General features: G+C 35.2%; 1 protein-coding gene across 1 annotated transcript; it reads left to right on the forward strand.

The window, feature by feature from the left end:
- Positions 1-2289: 2289 nt before the first annotated feature.
- LOC131034269 (uncharacterized) lies at positions 2290-9258 on the forward strand. The gene is made up of 3 exons (XM_059214600.1): positions 2290-2485; positions 2578-2661; positions 8900-9258. The coding sequence occupies exons 1-3, from the start codon at positions 2290-2292 to the stop codon at positions 9256-9258; spliced, it is 639 nt and encodes a 212-aa protein (XP_059070583.1).
- Positions 9259-18934: the final 9676 nt, after the last annotated feature.

Below are 18934 nucleotides of genomic sequence, written 5' to 3' on the forward strand. Positions count from 1 at the left end.
AGTATCATAAATATAAGAGAAATTCAAAACCTCTATCTCTTGCACAGATAAAATTTGATATTGAAGATATGTATCATAGAAATTCATGGAAGACAGGGGAGGTTGTATCTAATAAAAATGTGTATTGTGATCAACACATGGAAGAAAATACATTTGAAAATGGCCTCCAATTTTTTTCAAATCCATTATATGGTGAAGTCTCAGAGGAACCTCAATTATTTTGCCAGTGCATATACACATATGGTATGTTTGAATTTTCCAGTCCAATGTTTGAAGAGGAAAAAGTAAGTTTAGATGGAATGGTGGTATAGTGATGGATGTTGGTTCACTGGGAAAATATGAGGTGTATAGTTATGTGGAGGAATGTGAAACAATATCTGAAGAAAAAAATAACTACTTCTTGAGTTCCAATGTTGACATCGCTAAGGATGAAATAAAAGTTGAACAACAATTTTTTTTTATTAAAGTGGAGAACGCCTATAATATATGGATGAAGAATAGGGCATTTGCGGACATGAAGATACTTCAAAAGGAAAATAGGAAAAAATATAAGTTTTTAACTTTTTATGAGGAAATACCCGAAGAAGAGAGTAATAATATTTTGAACCCTAATATTGATGTATCGCCTAAACCTAAGCATGAAGTAGACGGGAAAAACAAATGTCAAGTGAGTAATGTGCAACATGCTCAAAAAAAAGGAATGAGAAATAAGATATATGTAAACCAGGGACAATTTCAAAGTGTGGATATAATAATTTATGAAATTCCAAAGTCCCCAAAAGTAAGGGGAAAAGGAGAAAGTAATTACCCGAGTAATTACTCAAAAGACCATTATCCAGGTTATACGATAAATTATAATAATATAATTCACTATAACATATATGATAAACTTGGAAAGATGACAATTGATGTGCCTCATGATGAAATTGGATTGGTCAATGATGTGTGCCAAATTGGAATGTTGTTGCAAAATGAGAACCAGGTGTTTGATCTAGGAAAAATGAGTGTTCATGTTTTTGGAACCTAGGGGCCACCAGATGCAGTTTTAACATAATCTATAGAAGGGAGGTAATTGGCAATGGTCTACTCTACCAGAGAAAACTGGATTCTTGTTATGCCCGCAAGGGGCATACATCCCAAGACAGAGCCACTGTTGGGGCTTCAAATTTCCAAATAATTTCAAGCACCCTACTATTAAAAATGGTGGTTACTTCATGGAAATGACACATAATGGATGATTAATGATTTGAATAACTATAGTGAAGTAGGATATGAATAAATTAATTCCAATGGACCCCATGAAAGACTAGTGTTTTTAATATGTAGAAGCGATGATATGAACAAAAAATTACAATGAATGAAACATGAAAATATAAGAAATACCCATTTCAGAAAATCAAGTTTCCAAGCTCCAATAAAAATATTAGATCTTTACAGTGTGTTGTTTGTTGTAGATCATACTAAAGCCGTAAGAAGGCTAAAAAGCCTGTTATTTCGACCTACATGAAAGAAGATGTCAACCTAGAATGAAATGTATGCAAATATCAAATCTAATGAAGACCCATTTTAGATGTGGATGTTTCCTACCATCTAAAAAAATTTCAAATTCGTATATGAAGTTTAAGGCTGCCGACCAAACAAAAACCCGAAAGATAGCTTAAAGTAAAGTTATTGACTAACTAGTTTGCATGTTAATTTCAAAGGATTTTTTTAATTTTAATGTAAAATGGTGACTTTTCACCCCAAAAGGGGTATGGTGCCCATTCAACCACATATATAAGTAGTTAAAAACTGTATATATGAGGGGGAGAGTGAGAGAAAAATATAGGAGAGACTCTGGATAATATTGTACTATTTTGAACCTTTTAATACAATTAGTTGTTTTCCTTCGCATATGTGTTGTGAGTTATTTCATTTTCTGTAGGCAGTTATTTGTGATATTATCTAAAGGAGATAAGGTTATTTGTATTATTACAGTGAAGTTTATGTTTCTATGTTATAAACTTGGATTAATAGGATCTACTTGTGAATTGTAATTGTTCCTTGTAGTTCTTACTTAGATGGTCCTTTAAGGTTAATGTTAAATTCATTCAAGTGGTTTATGATATAAACATTTAGCAGATCTCATAAGAAATAGTAACTGCCAGATTTACTAAAGGGGGTAGGTTTAAAAACTATCTCACAAATAATACATTAAGTCCTAGAGAAATATAAGAGTCTATAGCCCAAATAACATGAAAGACACTTGTAACATGCATTCATCCTAAAACATCATTTTTCAAACCAGAAATGGGAGCGGAGCGGCGAGCGGGAATTTCAAATTTCAAATCTGGGAGTGGCGGATTTCATGGGGATGGCAGTCTTTCCGTGGGTGGAACTAGTAATCAGGCTAGTTTCCAAGCATCTCAGGGTACTAAAGGGGACAATGAAACTGTCAAATCAGTGGAAGATAAAGATTCAAAAATCGAGGACCCACATGATAGAGGTAAGGAAAAAAATGGTCTTCGCTTTTTGGAGTGAAGCTGCTGGTAAAATTAGGGCTACTCGAAGTTAAAAATATATCTGATCCTGCGATAGGGGTTGTCGCTATTTCTATTCCGGATAAGCTGGTTGATCTTACTGTGTCTGGATTAGCTATGCCATTAGTTGGAAGGTTTGCTGGTTTTAGGCCTAACATTGATGTTGTTAGGAATTTTATAAGGAGGAAATGGGTTGTCAAGGGTCAAGTGGATGTGGTGGCATTGCCTAGGGTTTTTTTTCCTTTGCTTTTAATTTTGAAGAAGATATGAATAAATCTCTATGTGAAGGACCATGGATGTTCGGCAAGTCAACTTTGGCTTTACAGAAATGGGCTCCAAACCTTTCTCTTGATGAGTCCTTTTTTGTGTCGGTGCTTGTGTAGACGCATCTCCCAGGCCTCCCGTTGGAGTTCTAGAATGATGAAGTCTTCAAGGGGATAGCGAGTTCTTTTGGAGAACTTCTCTCGATCGATCCAATGACTACTGCTAAATCAAGGTTAGTTTTTGCCTGTATCTATGTTAATGTTAATGAAATGATAGATATGCCCCAATCTATTGAGATTATATCTAAATTGGGGAAATGGACCCAAGTGATTGAATATGAATCACCCCCGTTTGCTCATTTTCATTACAAAAAGTCGGGTCATTGGGCAAAATCTTGTCCACTTAAGAAGAGTAAGAATAGCAAGAGTGATAGTAGTTTGAAGTAAGAATGGAAAATGAAAGATAAGAGAGAAGACCCACCAGTAGAGTGTGTTCCTGATAAGGAAGTGATTGAGCTGGAAAATAAGGAGAAGAAGGATGTGAATAGTAATAATGAAAAACCTATTTGTGCCTGCTCTAATAATCAAATAGAAAGTACCAAAGAAGAAGAGAAAAGGATAGAGGCAAATGTGCATAAACATGATCCAGAGGGCTAGAAGGGAGGACCTGTTAGTCAGGATAAAGTAGAGGAGAGTTCCAATGATGATGCTTTTGCTTCATCTTAGACAAAAGCAAACGGGGAAGACTTCAATGAAGCATAGGACTACAACATCTCTGAATTTGAGCCTTTTTTGTTATTAACCAATGGAAGCCCTAAGCCGTTTCAATGCAAAACCCCATCTAATAGTGTGGAAATGGTGGCCCTGAAGGGAAATCTTAGGATTCTTAGTACTAAAGAGGGAAAATCAAAGAAGGAAGGACCCAATGGAGGTATCTCAACTAGAATCAAGAATAAGAAAAATGCAGATGTTGGAAGCAACAACAAAAAGCAGGGGATACCTTCTCTAAAAAATCAAAGGGAACAAGAAATTTGGATGAACCATGTTGATGGAACACAGAGCTCCATTGAGTCAACTCTATCTCAAGTTAAAGTATGAAGATAATTGCTTGGAATATAAGAGGGTTGAGTGCCCCTCATAAGTAGGATGTGCTACATAATATTATAAGAGATCATAAAATAGATGTGGTCCTTGTTCAAGAAACTAAGATGTGTAAGGATAAAGTGGAAATGATTAGAATATTTAAAAATAATGGAGTTATAGGAACTAGTTCGAAGGGTGCCTCCGAAGGAACAATGACTTTTTGGAACCAAAAAACTATTAAAGGTAAGGAAATCATCTCAGAAATCAATAAGACTTATGTGTTGCTCGAGCATATTAAGGATAACTTTGTTTGGGTTATCACTAATGTCTATGCACCTAATACCAAAGCTAGAAGATTTAAATATTGGAGAAGCCTTACAGAAGACAGATTAAATTTTGTTGATAAAAGCTGGATAATAATGGGAGATTTTAATACTCCTCTTAAAGAGGATGAGAAGATGGGAGGCCTCCCCTTGCAGCTTGATGGTAAACAAGATTTTATGGTTTTTATCAATGATCAAGCTCTTATGGATGTGGATCTCCAAGGGATCAACTATACCTGAACTAATAGAAGAACTAGAGCTGATCTTATTCAAGTAAGGTTAGATAGAACCTTGATTTCTCCTGAGTGGTTATCTAAGTATAGTTGTTCTTTGGCTTCTATTATTAAGATTGGATCTGATCATTTCCCTATTTCTTTTATTGCCAATTCTTTTTCTGCTAAGAGAAATTTCCCTTTTAGATTTGAAAAAGCATGGTTATCCCATCCATCTTTGGAAGTTTGTGTTGCTGATTGGTGGAGCTCTGAGGTTGAGGGAATGACTTTATTTAGAATAGCCAAAAAGCTCAATATTATAAAGGCCAAAATCAAAATTTGGAACAAAGAGACATTTGGGGATATCTTCACAAGTAAAGCCCAAATTAAGACTGAAATAAAAGAAGTCCAAGATAAAATCCAAGAGGACGGGCTTTTAGAAGATTTGAGATCTGTCAAAAATGGTTTGTTGTGTAAATACCACACTATTATTTCTAATAAAGAGACATTCTGGAGACAAAGATCTAGAGCCTTGTATTTGAAGGAAGGTGATAAAAATACCTGGTTTTTTCACTTAACTGCACTTAAGCACAGGGCGGTTAATAGGATTTCTAGGTTATCTTGTAATAGGGAGATTTTAACGGATGATAATGACATAAGAAAGGAAGCTATGGATTATTTTAGCAACCTCCTAGGAGAAGTGGATGATCTTGACGTCAGTAAGCAAAACCTCCTTTTACAGGATATCCCTTCTACCTTGACTGAGGAAGACAACAAATGTCTCTCTCGGATACCTTCTAGTTAGGAAATCAAAAAGGCAGTGTTTTCTTTTTAGGGAGATAAATCTCCTAGTCCAGATGGGTTTCCAATGTTCTTTTTCCATTCCTTTTGGCACATTGTGAAGACTGATATCTGTAAAGGAGTTAAATAATTCTTTGGTTCTAGAAGGCTTCTAAAAGAATTGAATGCGACCTTCATTGTTCTTATTCCGAAGATTTTAGGAGCTGACTCTCTCAATAAGTTTAGACCCATTAGTCTTTGTAACTCTGTTTAGAAGATTTTGTCTAAGGTTATCACTTCTAGATTACTGGATATTCTTCCCAGAATTATTTCTACTCAGTAAAATGGTTTTGTCCCTGGTAGACAGATTCTGGATTTCATTATTTCAGTTCATGAAAATATTCATTCTCTAACGGCTGCTAAAAATTAGGGCTTTTTTCTTAAGTTAGATATGACTAAAGCCTATGATAGAGTGAAATGGCATTTCCTTTTCATGATTATGAAAGCCTTTGGATTTGGAGAAAAAGTTATTCAACTCTTCTCTCAATTGATGGAAACTTCCTCATCTGTTGTTATTGTCAATGGATCTCCTTCCAGTTTCTTCAAAAGCACTAGAGGTCTAAGACAAGGGGATCCCATCTCCGCAATCTTGTTTACTATTTTAGTTGAAAGCTTGGGCAGATTAATTTTTAAAAATGTGAAAGAAGATAATCTCAAAGGTCCAAAACCTTCCTTGTCCAATATTACTTGCACTCATGAACAGTTTGTTGATGATTCGATTACCATGGGGGAAGCTACTATTAGGGAAGCAAGAAATATGAAGAATGTTATGGATATTTATGAATCTGCTTCTGGCCAAAAAATTAATTGGGATAAGAACTCTCTGTTCTTCATCAACACCCCTGTTCAAAGACAATTAAGGATTGAAAGAATTCTTGGATGTAAAATTTCTGAGTTTCCCTCTACTTACTTGGGGCTTCCCCTTTGTTTTAAGCCTGTGGATAATTTTTGGATTAAGTTGGTTGACAAATTCAACTCTAAACTAGCAGATTGGAAAGGGGCTATCCTTAGTCAAGCGGGCAAGGTGACGTTGCTTAAAGCTACTCTCCAAAACTTTCCTATTTATGCTCTTAGTCTATTTAAAATCCCTAGAAAGTTTGCAGAGGCAATTGAAAGAATCCCAAAAAAAGTTTCTTTGGTCGGGAGTGGAAGACAAGAATAGAATTCCCCTTATAGCTTGGAACAAAATTTGTTCCTCCAAGGCCTCTAGGGGGTTGGGTTTAAGGAATATTAGCTCTATGAATAATACCTTATTAGTAAAATGAACCTGGAGAATGAAAGGGGAGGAAAGAGAGTGGAATTTAATTTGAAAAAATAAATATCTTCACATTCAACCTTCTGAGGAAGAATTTCTGGATAAATCTTTTACAATTGAAGGTTCTGCAATTTGGAATGCAGTTCAATCAACTTAAACTTGGGCTGCTGCTGGAAGAATGTGGAAATTGGGGAATGGAAGAAGTATAAGATTTTGGGAAGACAGATGGCTTATGGATAAACCTTTGGAGGAAATTCCAGTCCTTAATGATTGGAAAGATTGGTTCAAAAATAGGCATGGGGGTTTGGTTAGAGACTACTGGAGAAATGGGAATTGGATTGAGTTTAGCCAACATTGTCCGGGTTTAAAGTTTCTTAAGATTTTGCTTTCTTCTAAAATTTTGAGGGACAACAAAGAGGATAGTTTGATTTGGAGGGAGACCTCGGATGGTAATTACATTGTGTCGTCGACTGTGGCTATCCACAACAAAGTTATGTAAGAGATTCCTATTTGGGCTAAAGTGTGGAATAAGAAATTAATTCCTAGTTAATATCTTTTTTCAGATCTTTATCCGAAATAAGGTGCTAACTTTGGACAACCTTCAAAAGAGGGGGTTTGTTTTTCCTAACAAGTGTTCTCTTTGTTGCAGGCAAGAAGAGTCTGCTTGCCACATTCTCCACCAATGCACTTTCAGCCAGGAAATTTGGAAAATTATTTTTAGTAGGTGGAAGTTGAGCTAGGTTTTCCTGAACTCTCTAGGAGAGTCCTGGCAGCAATGGTACTGTCCTAATTCCAACCCTAATATTGTGGATCTTTGGAAACTTACTTTCTCTAATGTTATTCTAGAACATCTAAAAGGAGCGCAATAATAGGATCTTTAGGGATAAAAGTGCTAACCTTGAAGTTGTGGTGGATAAAATATATAGAGCTATATTCGAATGTCTCAATGGTACTAATCATGGTTTAGCAACTAAAGAAGACTTTAATGATAGATGGAATATTTCTATCACCAAATCTAGTAAGGAGAAGGGTAGGGAAGGTCTAGCGTGGTGCTTTCCATTTCAGGGATGGATAAAGGCCAAATTTGATGGGGCATCGAAGAGGAATCTAGGTAAAGCTGGTTATGGGGGCATTGTCAAGAATTTTGCTGGAAGTTGCCTAGTGGTGGTCGCTAGTCCTCTGGGTAGTCAAACCAGTCATTATGTTGAAGCTTTAGCAGCTCTGAATACTTTGATTATTGCTAAGAACCTAAATCATGACAACTTATGGCTGGAGGGAGACTCACTAAATATTATCAAGTGTTTGAAGGGGGAAACTGAGCCATCATGGTCTATAGAAAACATAATTTTTAAAGCTAGAGAAATTATTGCTAGCTTTAAAGTTATAATAATTGAGCATGCCTTTAGAGAAAAAAATTTGGTTGTGGATGGCCTAGTGAACCTAGGCGTTAATTCCAAATCTCAAACCATTTGGCATGGGGAAGATAATATCAATTTTAGTATTAAAGATCTCCTAAGCAAGGATAGATTCACGAGGAAAGAAGGACTGTACAATTATGATAGTTGAAATGAGTAATTTATGCATTTATAGAAAGGTAATGATTACTTGGCAAAGTGGCAAAATCATAATCAAAGATATTAACCCTCAACACACTTTGTGGGTTAACATTTTCAAAATTTTGAGAGACAACAGGAAAGATGCTCTAAGTTTGCAGAAGAATAGAGGTGACATTTTGAAATTAAATATGGGAGGGGATCTAAGGAGGGAGGAACCAGATAACATATCCAGATGGAAGGAAATGCCAAAAGTATGGACGAAGGTGGAAAAAGGGTCCCTGATGAATTTTATGGAGAAGCTGGTTGATTATGATAAAGGTAGGGTTAATCTTGTAGTCTCCAAAATAACTGAAAATTGGAGTAATGGGTCTTTTAAAATCCATGGTGTGAGGTTCAAATTGGACACGGGCCTCATTGCGACTATAATAGGAATGCCCCACTCAGGTCTCAATTTTTCTAGAGATCTTAAAGTTTCCAATAACATGGTTAAAATTTTTCCGCATAAGGAGAAGGAGAGGGCTAAAATAGGTAAAGCCATGGGGGGTTATTATGATGCCTCCAACATCAAAAAAAATTGGGGCTATGTGTTGAATGCTATCATGGAATACATAATAGTGGAGGGTCATTTTACTAGGGCCCATACTTATCATTTTGTGCTATTAAACCGCTTTAGGCATGAGAAAAGGGTTTCCCTACCCTACTACCTCTTCAGGTCTTTATCGAGGCTTCTCAACAAACACAACAAGAATCCTTCAAACTCGGTGCTTCATTGTGGCCTCATTCTGCTCATTATGAGCACTGCAAAGTCCTTGTCATTCAAGAAAACAAGAGATTGTCTACTTCTCCAGGGAAAGGAAAGAGAAAGCTGGAGGAAGGTGGACCCAGCAAGGAAGAGTCGACTCAGAGAAAAAAGAGCAAGAGTGCTATTGGGATGAAAACCCAAGAGGACAAGAATGACACAGAGGATACCGAAAAAGATGGCAGTAAAATGGAAATGGATGAGTCTGGAGGTGAGGAAATTTGGAAAGATGAGGATGTGGGAGTAGACGAAGATGAAGCTGAGGATGTGTCCGACCAAGATAGTCCAATTCACAGTTCTAGCTTAGGCAATGTCAATAGCCAACCTATGGTAGAGAAGGATGATAAGGCTAATAAGGAAAAAGAAATGGATTCTGAGAGGGAGATGAATAAGGAACCCGAGAAGTAAATGGCTAAGGATAGTCTAAGTAAGGATAAGGAGGGTGCTGGAGAAGGGTTATTTCTGGATAACCTCAAAAACCTTATCGAGGCTAGATTGGGATTTGACAGGTGGACATATGAATTTTTGAAGAATATGGAAAAAAAGGTAAGTAGATGGATGAGAAAAGGAAGGAAGATGATAGGAACCAAAAGCAATAGAAGCAGGACATGGAGGAAAAAGCTAAGAAGATGGAAGCTCAGATTGACTATCTGGAAGAAGGTAAAGCGGCAATGAAAAAACTATTGGGAATGATTTCAAACATCTTGACTGCTGTTACAAAGAACCTAGAGGAAATCTCTAAGGTCCTTGAAAGCTCCAACTTTCCCAAACCAGTGGTGGACCTCAACATTGATGAAGATGCTATTGAGACTGGGATCAGGGAATCTACTACTAGTGGAGCGACAAAGAGAACTAGGGCGAGCTTGAAGAAAGTTGTTGTGGCATCTACTAAGGAAATCCCTAATCTTAGGGATAATATCATAGAACTATATAAGATTAGTAGTAACTTGGATAATGCCCTAAAAAAAAAAAATAGTTCCTTTTCTGTGCTTTGTCTAGTTTGGCTGGTTGTCGATGGTTTTTTGGGGCTTTTTTGCTAGTTTTTTCTAGTTGCTATGCTGGTTTTTCTAATGTATGTTCCTTTTGGTTTCTTAATGCTATTCTCTCATAAGAATCTTTTGTAAAAGGGTTTCAGGCCCCCTTCAAAACCTTTTTTTACATTAATCAAAAATAGGAAAGACACCAATCATTCACAAATCACAACCTTTACCATATTAATTACTTTTACATTAAAGCAATAGGACTAGTTGGGTAGGACACATAAAACCAGTTAGCAATAGTATACATACTTATAAATTTCACGTACAAAGATCAAATAGTTTCCACAACAACAATCTTGAACTCATCTAAAAGCCACCCATCCTAGGAACCTATGCCATTCTGAGATAGGAGGAAGTTAGATTAAGATAAACAATCTACTATAAAAAGCATTAGTCATCGAAATCCACTAGTGAATAGGTATACCCACCTAGGTCTTGCTGAGCCTAAAGTGAGGGAGTTAGTAACCAAATAGGTTCACTCTATAAGTTGGCCAAGTCAATTGGAGGGTTTGATCATAGGAGTTGGAATTTCCTTAGAACCTATCCAATCTGTTGATTTGAGATCCAACAGATTGGCGACTTTGCTGGGGAGAACAAACATAAGAAGGACTCTACTGTGGGAAAGAAACTCAAAAGAAACAAAAAGAAATTGTGTCCTCTATGAAGGAGGTGGAGAATCTATGTATAATTAATAAAGAAAAAATCAGTAGTTGATACAATATAAATACAAAATGTATCAATATCCATATTCTTATGAAGCTCCATGTTCAGGGATACAACATACATATACAAAATCGCAACTTTATGAAGCATACAAGTCATTGGATTTTAGTAGAATCCCTATGTATCTATATACATTTCCCTATGAGCTTAAAACTCATATGCCAAGGTTTCATGGAATGAAGGGTGAATCACCAATTGAGCATTTGAAAGAATATTATTGGTTTATTGAAAAATTTCAGATTTGTGCAAAGGAATTGATCATGAAATTGTTCATGATGACACTAGAAGATGTTGCAGAATAGATTTTTAGGTTGTTGTCCCCACAAAGCATCTCATCGTGGGAGGAACTTGAATGGTGGTTTGTAGAGGAGATCTATGGCATCATTGAAGAAAATGTATTGGTCATCAATCCACCAGTCTATTCTCCATAATGTTTTGCATTCCATAATCAGATTCAGACAAATCATTATATTGATCCTTTTGCACGTATTAATGCATTCTTCAGCATAAGGAGAAAGGAAGGAGAATCTATAAAAGGATTAATTGGTAGAATGATGACAACTTATTTGCAAATACTTGATGATATAAGGCCTAATATATCTATGCTCATGAAATTACTCATGAGGGAATGCAGACCTAATAATTTGGAATTAGCATTTTCAGTTGCTATGGACATGAACACGACACAACATGATATACATGAGAAGAGTAACATCAACATGAGAGATGCAAATGAAGATGAATATATAGAAGAATCAGTTATCCATTTGGAAGGCCCATCTGATGAAGAAGCAATTGATGATGTTTGTGAGTACGAGTCAAAACCTGAAGAAATTATTGTTGATAGTGATGATGAGGAATGGTCTCCATGTGAAGAAGCATACTTGTTTGACAATGAACAAATGGCCGATTTATTCATACATGAGAACTGTGATGATTTAATTGGTGAAGAAGAAGAATATTCACTCAGTAGTGAACAAATTTCAGATTTTTTGGATATAGAGTATCATAAATATAAGAGAAATTCAAAACCTCTATCTCCTGCACAGATAAAATTTGATATTGAATATATGTATCATAGAAATTCATGGAAGACAGGGGAGGTTGTATCTAATAAAAATGTGCATTGTGATCAACACATGGAAGAAAATACATTTGAAAATGGCCTCCAATTTTTTTCAAATCCATTATATGGCGAAGTCTCAAAGAAACCTCAATTATTTTTCACATATACACATATGGTATGTTTGAATTTTCCAGTCCAATGTTTGAAGAGGAAAAAGTAAGTTTAGATGGAATGGGCGGTATAGTGATGGATGTTGGTTCACTGGGAAAATATGAGGTGTATAGTTATGTGGAGGAATGTGAAACAATATCTGAAGAAAAAATAATTACTTCTTGAGTTCCAATGTTGACATCGCTAAGGATGAAATAAAAGTTGAACAACAATTTTTTTTGAATAAAGTGGAGAACCCCTATAATATAGGGATGAAGAATAGGGCATTTGCAGACATGAAGATACTTCAAAAGGAAAATAGGAAAAAATATAAGTTTTTAACTTTTTATGAGGAAATACCCAAAGAAGAGAGTAATGATATTTTGAACCCTAATATTGATATCTCGCCTAAACCTAAGCATGAAGTAGAAGGCAAAAACAAATGTCAAGTGGGTAATGTGCAACATGCTCAAAAAAGAGGAACGAGAAATAAGATATATGTAAACCAGGGACAATTTCAAATTGTGGATATAATAATTTATGAAATTCCAAAGTCCCCAAAAGTAAGGGGAAAAGGAGAAAGTAATTACCCAAGTAATTACTCAAAAGACCATTATCCAAGTTATAGGATAAATTATAATAATAGAAGTCACTATAACATATAGGAAAAACATGGAAAGATGACAATTGATGTGCCTCATGATGAAATCAGATTGGTCAATGATGTGTGCCAAATTGGAATGTTGTTGCAAAATGAGAACCAGGTGTTTGATCTAGGAAAAATGAGTGCTCATGTTTTTGGAACCTAGGGGCCACCAGATGTAGTTTTAACATAATCTACAGAAGGGAGGTAATTGGCAATGAGCTACTCTACTAGAGAAAATTGGATTCTTGCTATTCTTGCAAGAGGTATACATCCCCAGACAGAGCCACCCTTGGGGCTTCAAATTTCCAAATAATTTCAAGCACCCTACTATTAAAAATGGTGGTCACTTCATGGAAATGACACATAATGGATGATTAATGATTTGAACAACTAGAGTGAAGTAGGATATGAATAAATTAATTCCAATGGACCCCATGAAAGACTAGTGTTTTTGAGCTGTAGAAACGATGATATGAACAAAGAATTAAAATGAATGAAACATGAAAATATAAGAAATACCCATTTCAGAAAATCAAGTTTCCAAGCTCTAGTAAAAATATTATATCTTTACAATGTGTTTTTTGTTGTAGACCATACTAAAGACCGTAAGAAGGGTGAAAAGCCTGTTATTTCAACCTGCATGAAAGAAGATGTCATCTTGGAATGAAAGTTATGAAAATATCAAATCTAATGAAGACCCATTTTAGAAGTGGATGTTTCTTACCACCAAAAAAAATTTCAGATTCGTATCTGAAGTTTAAGGCTACCGACCAAATGAAAACCCCAAAAGATATAGCTTAAAGCAAGGTTATTGACTAACTAGTTTGCATATTAATTTCAAAGGGTTTTGTTAATTTTAATGTAAAATGGTGACTTTTCACCCCAAAAGGGGTATGGTGCCCATTCAACCACATATATAAGTAGTTAAAAAATGTATATATGAGGGGGAGAGTGAGAGAAAAATATAGGAGAGACTCTGGATAATATTATACTATTTTGAACCTTTTAATACAATTAGTTGTTTTCCTTCGCATATGTGTTGTGAGTTATTTCATTTTCTGTAGGCAATTGTTTGTGATATTATCTAAAGGAGATAAGATTATTTGTATTCTTACAGTGAAGTTTATGTCTCTATGTTATAAAATTGGATTAATAGGATCTACTTGTGAATTGTAATTGTTCCTTGTAGTTCTTCCTTGGATGGTCCTTTAAGGTTAAGGTTAAATTCATTCAAGTGGTTTATGATATAAAAATTTAGCAGATCTCGTAAGAAACAGTAACTGATAGATTTACCAAAGGGGGTAGGTATAAAAACTCTCACAAATCATACATTAAGTCCTAGAGAAATATAAGACTTTGTATCCCAAATAACAGGAAAGACACTGGTTATTCACAAATCACAACCTTTACCATATTAATTACTTTTACATTAAAGCAATAGGACTAGTTGAGTAGGACACATAAAACCAGTTAGTAATAGTATACATACTTATAATTTCAAGTACAAAGATCAAATAGTTTCCACAACAACAATCTTGAATTCATCTAAAAGCCACCTATCCTAGGAACCTATGTCGTTCTAAGATAGGAGGAAGTTAGATTATTAAGATAAACAATCTGCTATAAAAACATTAGTCATCGAAAGCCACTAGTGAATAGGTATACCTGCCTAGGTCTTGCAGAGCCTAAAGGGAGGGAGTTAGTAACCACATAGGTTCACTCTATAAGTTGGCCATGTCAATTGGAGGGTTTGATCATAGGAGTTGGCATTCCCTTAGAACCTATCCAATCTATTGATTTGAGATCCAATGGGGCCTATACTATAGATATTATAATTATTCTTATCTTATACATTATTGCAAAAATAACAAGATTTACATTGCTAATTCAAGTTTGTATAATAATTGGCTTAATCTAATTAATTAGATAATTATTCATAGTCCATTTGAAGTTAGTACACTCCTACACCATTCCTTAATCACTTGTTATTACCCCTTAAGAGAATTGGTTAGTTTTGTTAGGGAGAGGCTGAGTAATTCCTCACACATGGACATCCACATACATATGTGGGCTCTTGCATGGCGTATGAGTTTTCCCAATGTGGAATGCTAGTGGAAGATGATTAGGAGAGAAGTAAGAAATTGGGGCTTAAGTATGTTAACTATCAAATGTATTATGAATCATTAATTGTTTTTTAATTTAATCTAATTTAAATGCATAGTGATGTACGTTAATTGTACAGACATGCTATTTTATGTGGAGAATATCCACTTAGTGGGGGCTATTCTCCATACAAAAAATCAATTACAATCCATTGTGTGTGTATATATACACACACAATGGACAGGGATTGATTTTTTTTCTATACTCTGAAGAATAGCCACTTCTGTTTTGAACACATTTTGACATTGACAATGGACAATAATTGGTTGGTAGTTTGAATGTGACTATTTTGAACATATTTTGACATCAAGGAAGCGACATGCGTTCAAAATAGTCACACTGAAACTACCAATCATTTCCTGTCCATTGTCAATGTCAAAATGCATTCAAAATAGTCACATCAAGTAAATGTGGCAACAAAAATTATGACCATTAAATGTTGATTTTCCACTTACCACCTATCTTTACAAAGTTTGCAAAATTACAAAGATAGTCTAAAGATTCTGCAAAATATTGCACTTCCTATCCAAAACCTATTGCGCCCTTGATAACCACCAACATTGGGATATAGCTTTGAAATCCCTAAGCACGTGGAAATCATGCAAAATGACAACTTATCACATTTTTCTCCCTCCTCTTTCGATCGTGGTTTTTCTTTAGCACCTTTGTGGATTCCAAAATTATCTACCACTCGGTGACCTTACGAAAAAGTTCATTTTAAAGGATACCAATGGACATGATCAATGTCAAAATGCATTCAAAACAATCACATTCAAACTATCAATCAATTCATATCCATTGTGAATGTTAAAATACGTTAAAAATAGTCACATTCAAATTCAGAAGCAACTATTCCCACTAAAAACAACACACTCATATAAAACATGTGCATTGCCATACATACGTGGTTTGAAACATGGCATCTACAATGTAAGCAACATTGATAGTTAATGTAAGCATCTATTATGCACAAAAAACAATTATGTCCATTGTATATATATACATATATATACACATATATACATATACACATATATACATATATACACATACACACACACACATGTGTGTGTATGTATATATATACATTTATATGTATATGTATATATACATCTACACACACATATATATACATATACATACATATATAAATATATACATATACATATACATACATACATACATACATACATACATATACATATACATATACATATACATATACATATACACATACACATACACATACACATACACATACACATATACATATACATATACATATACATATACATATACATATACATATACATATACATATACATATACACATACACACACACACACACATATAAATATACACACACACATACACATACATATACATATATGCCTAATTTGTATATGTGCTTTGCATTTGATTTCAAATTTCTTTGTGTTTGTTTCTGAAAACACAACAATTTTCCACGCCTATCCAGATAGGGCTTGTTAAATGACACAAAAGTTTTGCAAAGTCTACTATTGAAAATGAGACATTTAAAAGAAAAGAAAATTGCCCTTTTCACAACCCAAAAACCTAAAAAAAAATCTAGAACTAAAATTGGAAAATAAATAAGTTGGGGTTTTTTCTCATTATTTTTAACAATCAAAATCTTTTTTATCCACCCTACAATCGAAGCTCCCTCTTTTATGTGGTCATAGAAACCCTTATTTTGCCTTCTTCTAAAACTTGCAATGCTTGAAACCCTTTGTGTATTTGTCAAAATGTTACCTGCATCCTTGAAACCCTGTGTGTATTCATCAAAATGGCACCCACATCCTTTTACAGACAAAACGTTGTATTTTTCATATAGTTGTCAATGACAAAGAGCTTCTCGCCATTGCCACCACTGTTCATTCTTTTTATGGACTGTGGTATAATTTCTCATGTCCACGACTAGCTGTTGTCTTCATTTTCGTGGTAGTCAAAGTGAACTTTTCCTTCCTTTTCCCCGTGACAAGGCAATTCCATGTTGGGAACATTACAACACTACCCAACTGCCCATGTATGTGTGTGTATGCCCATATTTGGCATGAGAGTTTGATTTTGTGTGGAGAATAGCCACTTATATACACACGCATATATGTATATATATACATATATATACACATATATACACAGACACACACAAACCATATGCATACATATATGCCCAATCTATATGTGTAATGTCCCCTTCTCAGTTTTAGACTGATGGATGGAGTCTTAGCCTATTTTGGAAACCCGTAGGCTAGCCAGAGACTAAATTAGGGTTTCTATCTCTAGGAAGTTTTTCAGAGAGGTGTTTGTAGGAGTTCTATAGTTTTATCTCTAGATTCTTTCTAGGTTTTCATGAGCTCCGGGATGGAATAACTACATTCCAATTAAAGAAGATTTCTGAATTTACTATTTTTAGTAAATTGTGACTAGCTAATAGCTATTTTCTTTATAGGGGATTTCTGGGTTTTTGACAGCTCCGACGTGGTTTAACATGCAAATTCTTCAGAGATGATTTTTGGACTTACTATTTTTAATAAGTCATGACTGCTGCTCAGAATGTGATGAAAATGACTTTTGACACACTTACTATTTTTAGTAGTATGCTATTTATAATAAGTACAATTTTTAGCAGTGCTATTTTTGGTAGGGGTTCTGCAGCTCAGCTCAGTGGCTATGTTTGGTAGTGTTATTTTTGGCAGGATCCTGTGTTCGAACTCAGATGACTATTTTCCACAATGTAGTTCAGTACCTTGGCCTCAGCTGATTTTGGTAGTATTCAGTTTTTAGAAGTAAAAGTATTTTTTAATACTTTATTTTCCCCATGGCCTAGGTGTAATTTGTGTTGTGACTTCAAGGGGTCGCTATGATGTTTTTAATTAAATTATAACTTAAGGCAAGTTGGATGATTTCTAAGTAAGATTGTCTAAGATATTATTATTTATAAGTCATTGATGAGCACTTACTTTACACATTATTGGAAATTTTAATAAGGTGATTGATGCAGGAGAATCCCCGGTTCATAGAAATCTTGCATCAACCAAAAACATTTTCTTTCTATTTTGTTGTATGTTTGCAGTTCCAACTTTTCTTTCTCTGTGTCCCAATTTTGGCTCACTGGATCCTGTGGAGTTGGATTCTACTTGAAGACTTGATCATCTTTCTTAGTTGTAGACCGCATCGTATTTGGATCATTTTCTGGCAAGATATTGCTATCGGTTTCCTTGACAGTTTCATGATATCGGTTGACAGTTCTTGTTATTGGTTGCTTGGTCCTATTTTGGTGATCTACCAGAAACCCTTCCAAAGCTTGCAGAGCCTTGGGCATTGATTCCAATGTTCCTTGGCGTGTGGCCAAATTTTTCCTATGATCTACACTACATCCTTTGGATTTTCTAGAGGAATCTCTTGGCGGAGGCCGACCTTGTTAATTTTACATGTTAGTTCTTGTTCTTTGGGTTTTGATCCCTTTTTGGGCTTACTAGATCCTTTGGATCGTATATATAATTTTAATTGTGCGTTAGAATGGAATAAATCAAAGAATGAAGTAGCGAGATTGTACATAGAAGATAGATCTTAAGATTCAAGGTCCCAGTTGTGAGCTATTTTGTATGTTCTACCAAACCTATGAGCTAATTATGTTGTAACTTGGTTGTTACCAGTTGGTTGCTAGCAATTTTCATGAAATAAAACAATCTATTCTGCATTGCCTCCATCATATCTTTGTGTTTTTGTTGTGTTACTCTTGTTGACCGGTCTAGATTGATATCTTTGAGGTCCCTCCTCATCGATGACTGCTTCAAGTGGTATCAGAGTGAATTTTCATTCCAGAGGTTGTGTGTCCTAAATTTTTTGTTGTAGGGTGGTGGATTGCAGATCTGACCTGTAGCTACAGAGGATCGACATGAACAATGGTGCAAAGAGGAGCTAGGAATGGTGGAGCGCATGGGAATGCAACCCCTATTTTGATCGATATGTTGTGAGGTATAGCAGCCTAGTTGGAAGCTATGGAGATAGCCTAGAGAAGAGGCCGACATATTGAATATGTAAGTGAAAACAAAGGAGAAGAAGCCTAGGCAGAACAAGTAAACCTACCGGTGGTTGATCCGAATGAGGAAAGGTTTTTGAGGGTTTTGAGTAGGGAGAATAATAAACCTCATTTTACCCCACCGAAATATGATGAGAAGTTATATTTGGATGAATTGATGGATTGGATCTCGAAGATGGAGAAGTATTTCAATTTTAAAAACACTGTAGAAGAGAGGAAGGTGAAATATGCC

This window comes from Cryptomeria japonica, chromosome 11 (assembly GCF_030272615.1).
Source record: "Cryptomeria japonica chromosome 11, Sugi_1.0, whole genome shotgun sequence".
In the NCBI taxonomy this organism is placed as follows: Eukaryota; Viridiplantae; Streptophyta; class Pinopsida; order Cupressales; family Cupressaceae; genus Cryptomeria; species Cryptomeria japonica.

Excerpts from the sequence above, each read along its gene's own strand:
- LOC131034269 (XM_059214600.1), top strand. The coding sequence starts at position 2,290 with ATGGGAGCGGAGCGGCGAGCGGGAATTTCAAATTTCAAATCTGGGAGT. Across the intron at positions 2,486-2,577 it reads CGAGGACCCACATGATAGAG|GGGTTGTCGCTATTTCTATT; the intron begins GTAAGGAAAAAA and ends ATCCTGCGATAG. Across the intron at positions 2,662-8,899 it reads ATTAGTTGGAAGGTTTGCTG|GGAAAGGAAAGAGAAAGCTG; the intron begins GTTTTAGGCCTA and ends CTACTTCTCCAG.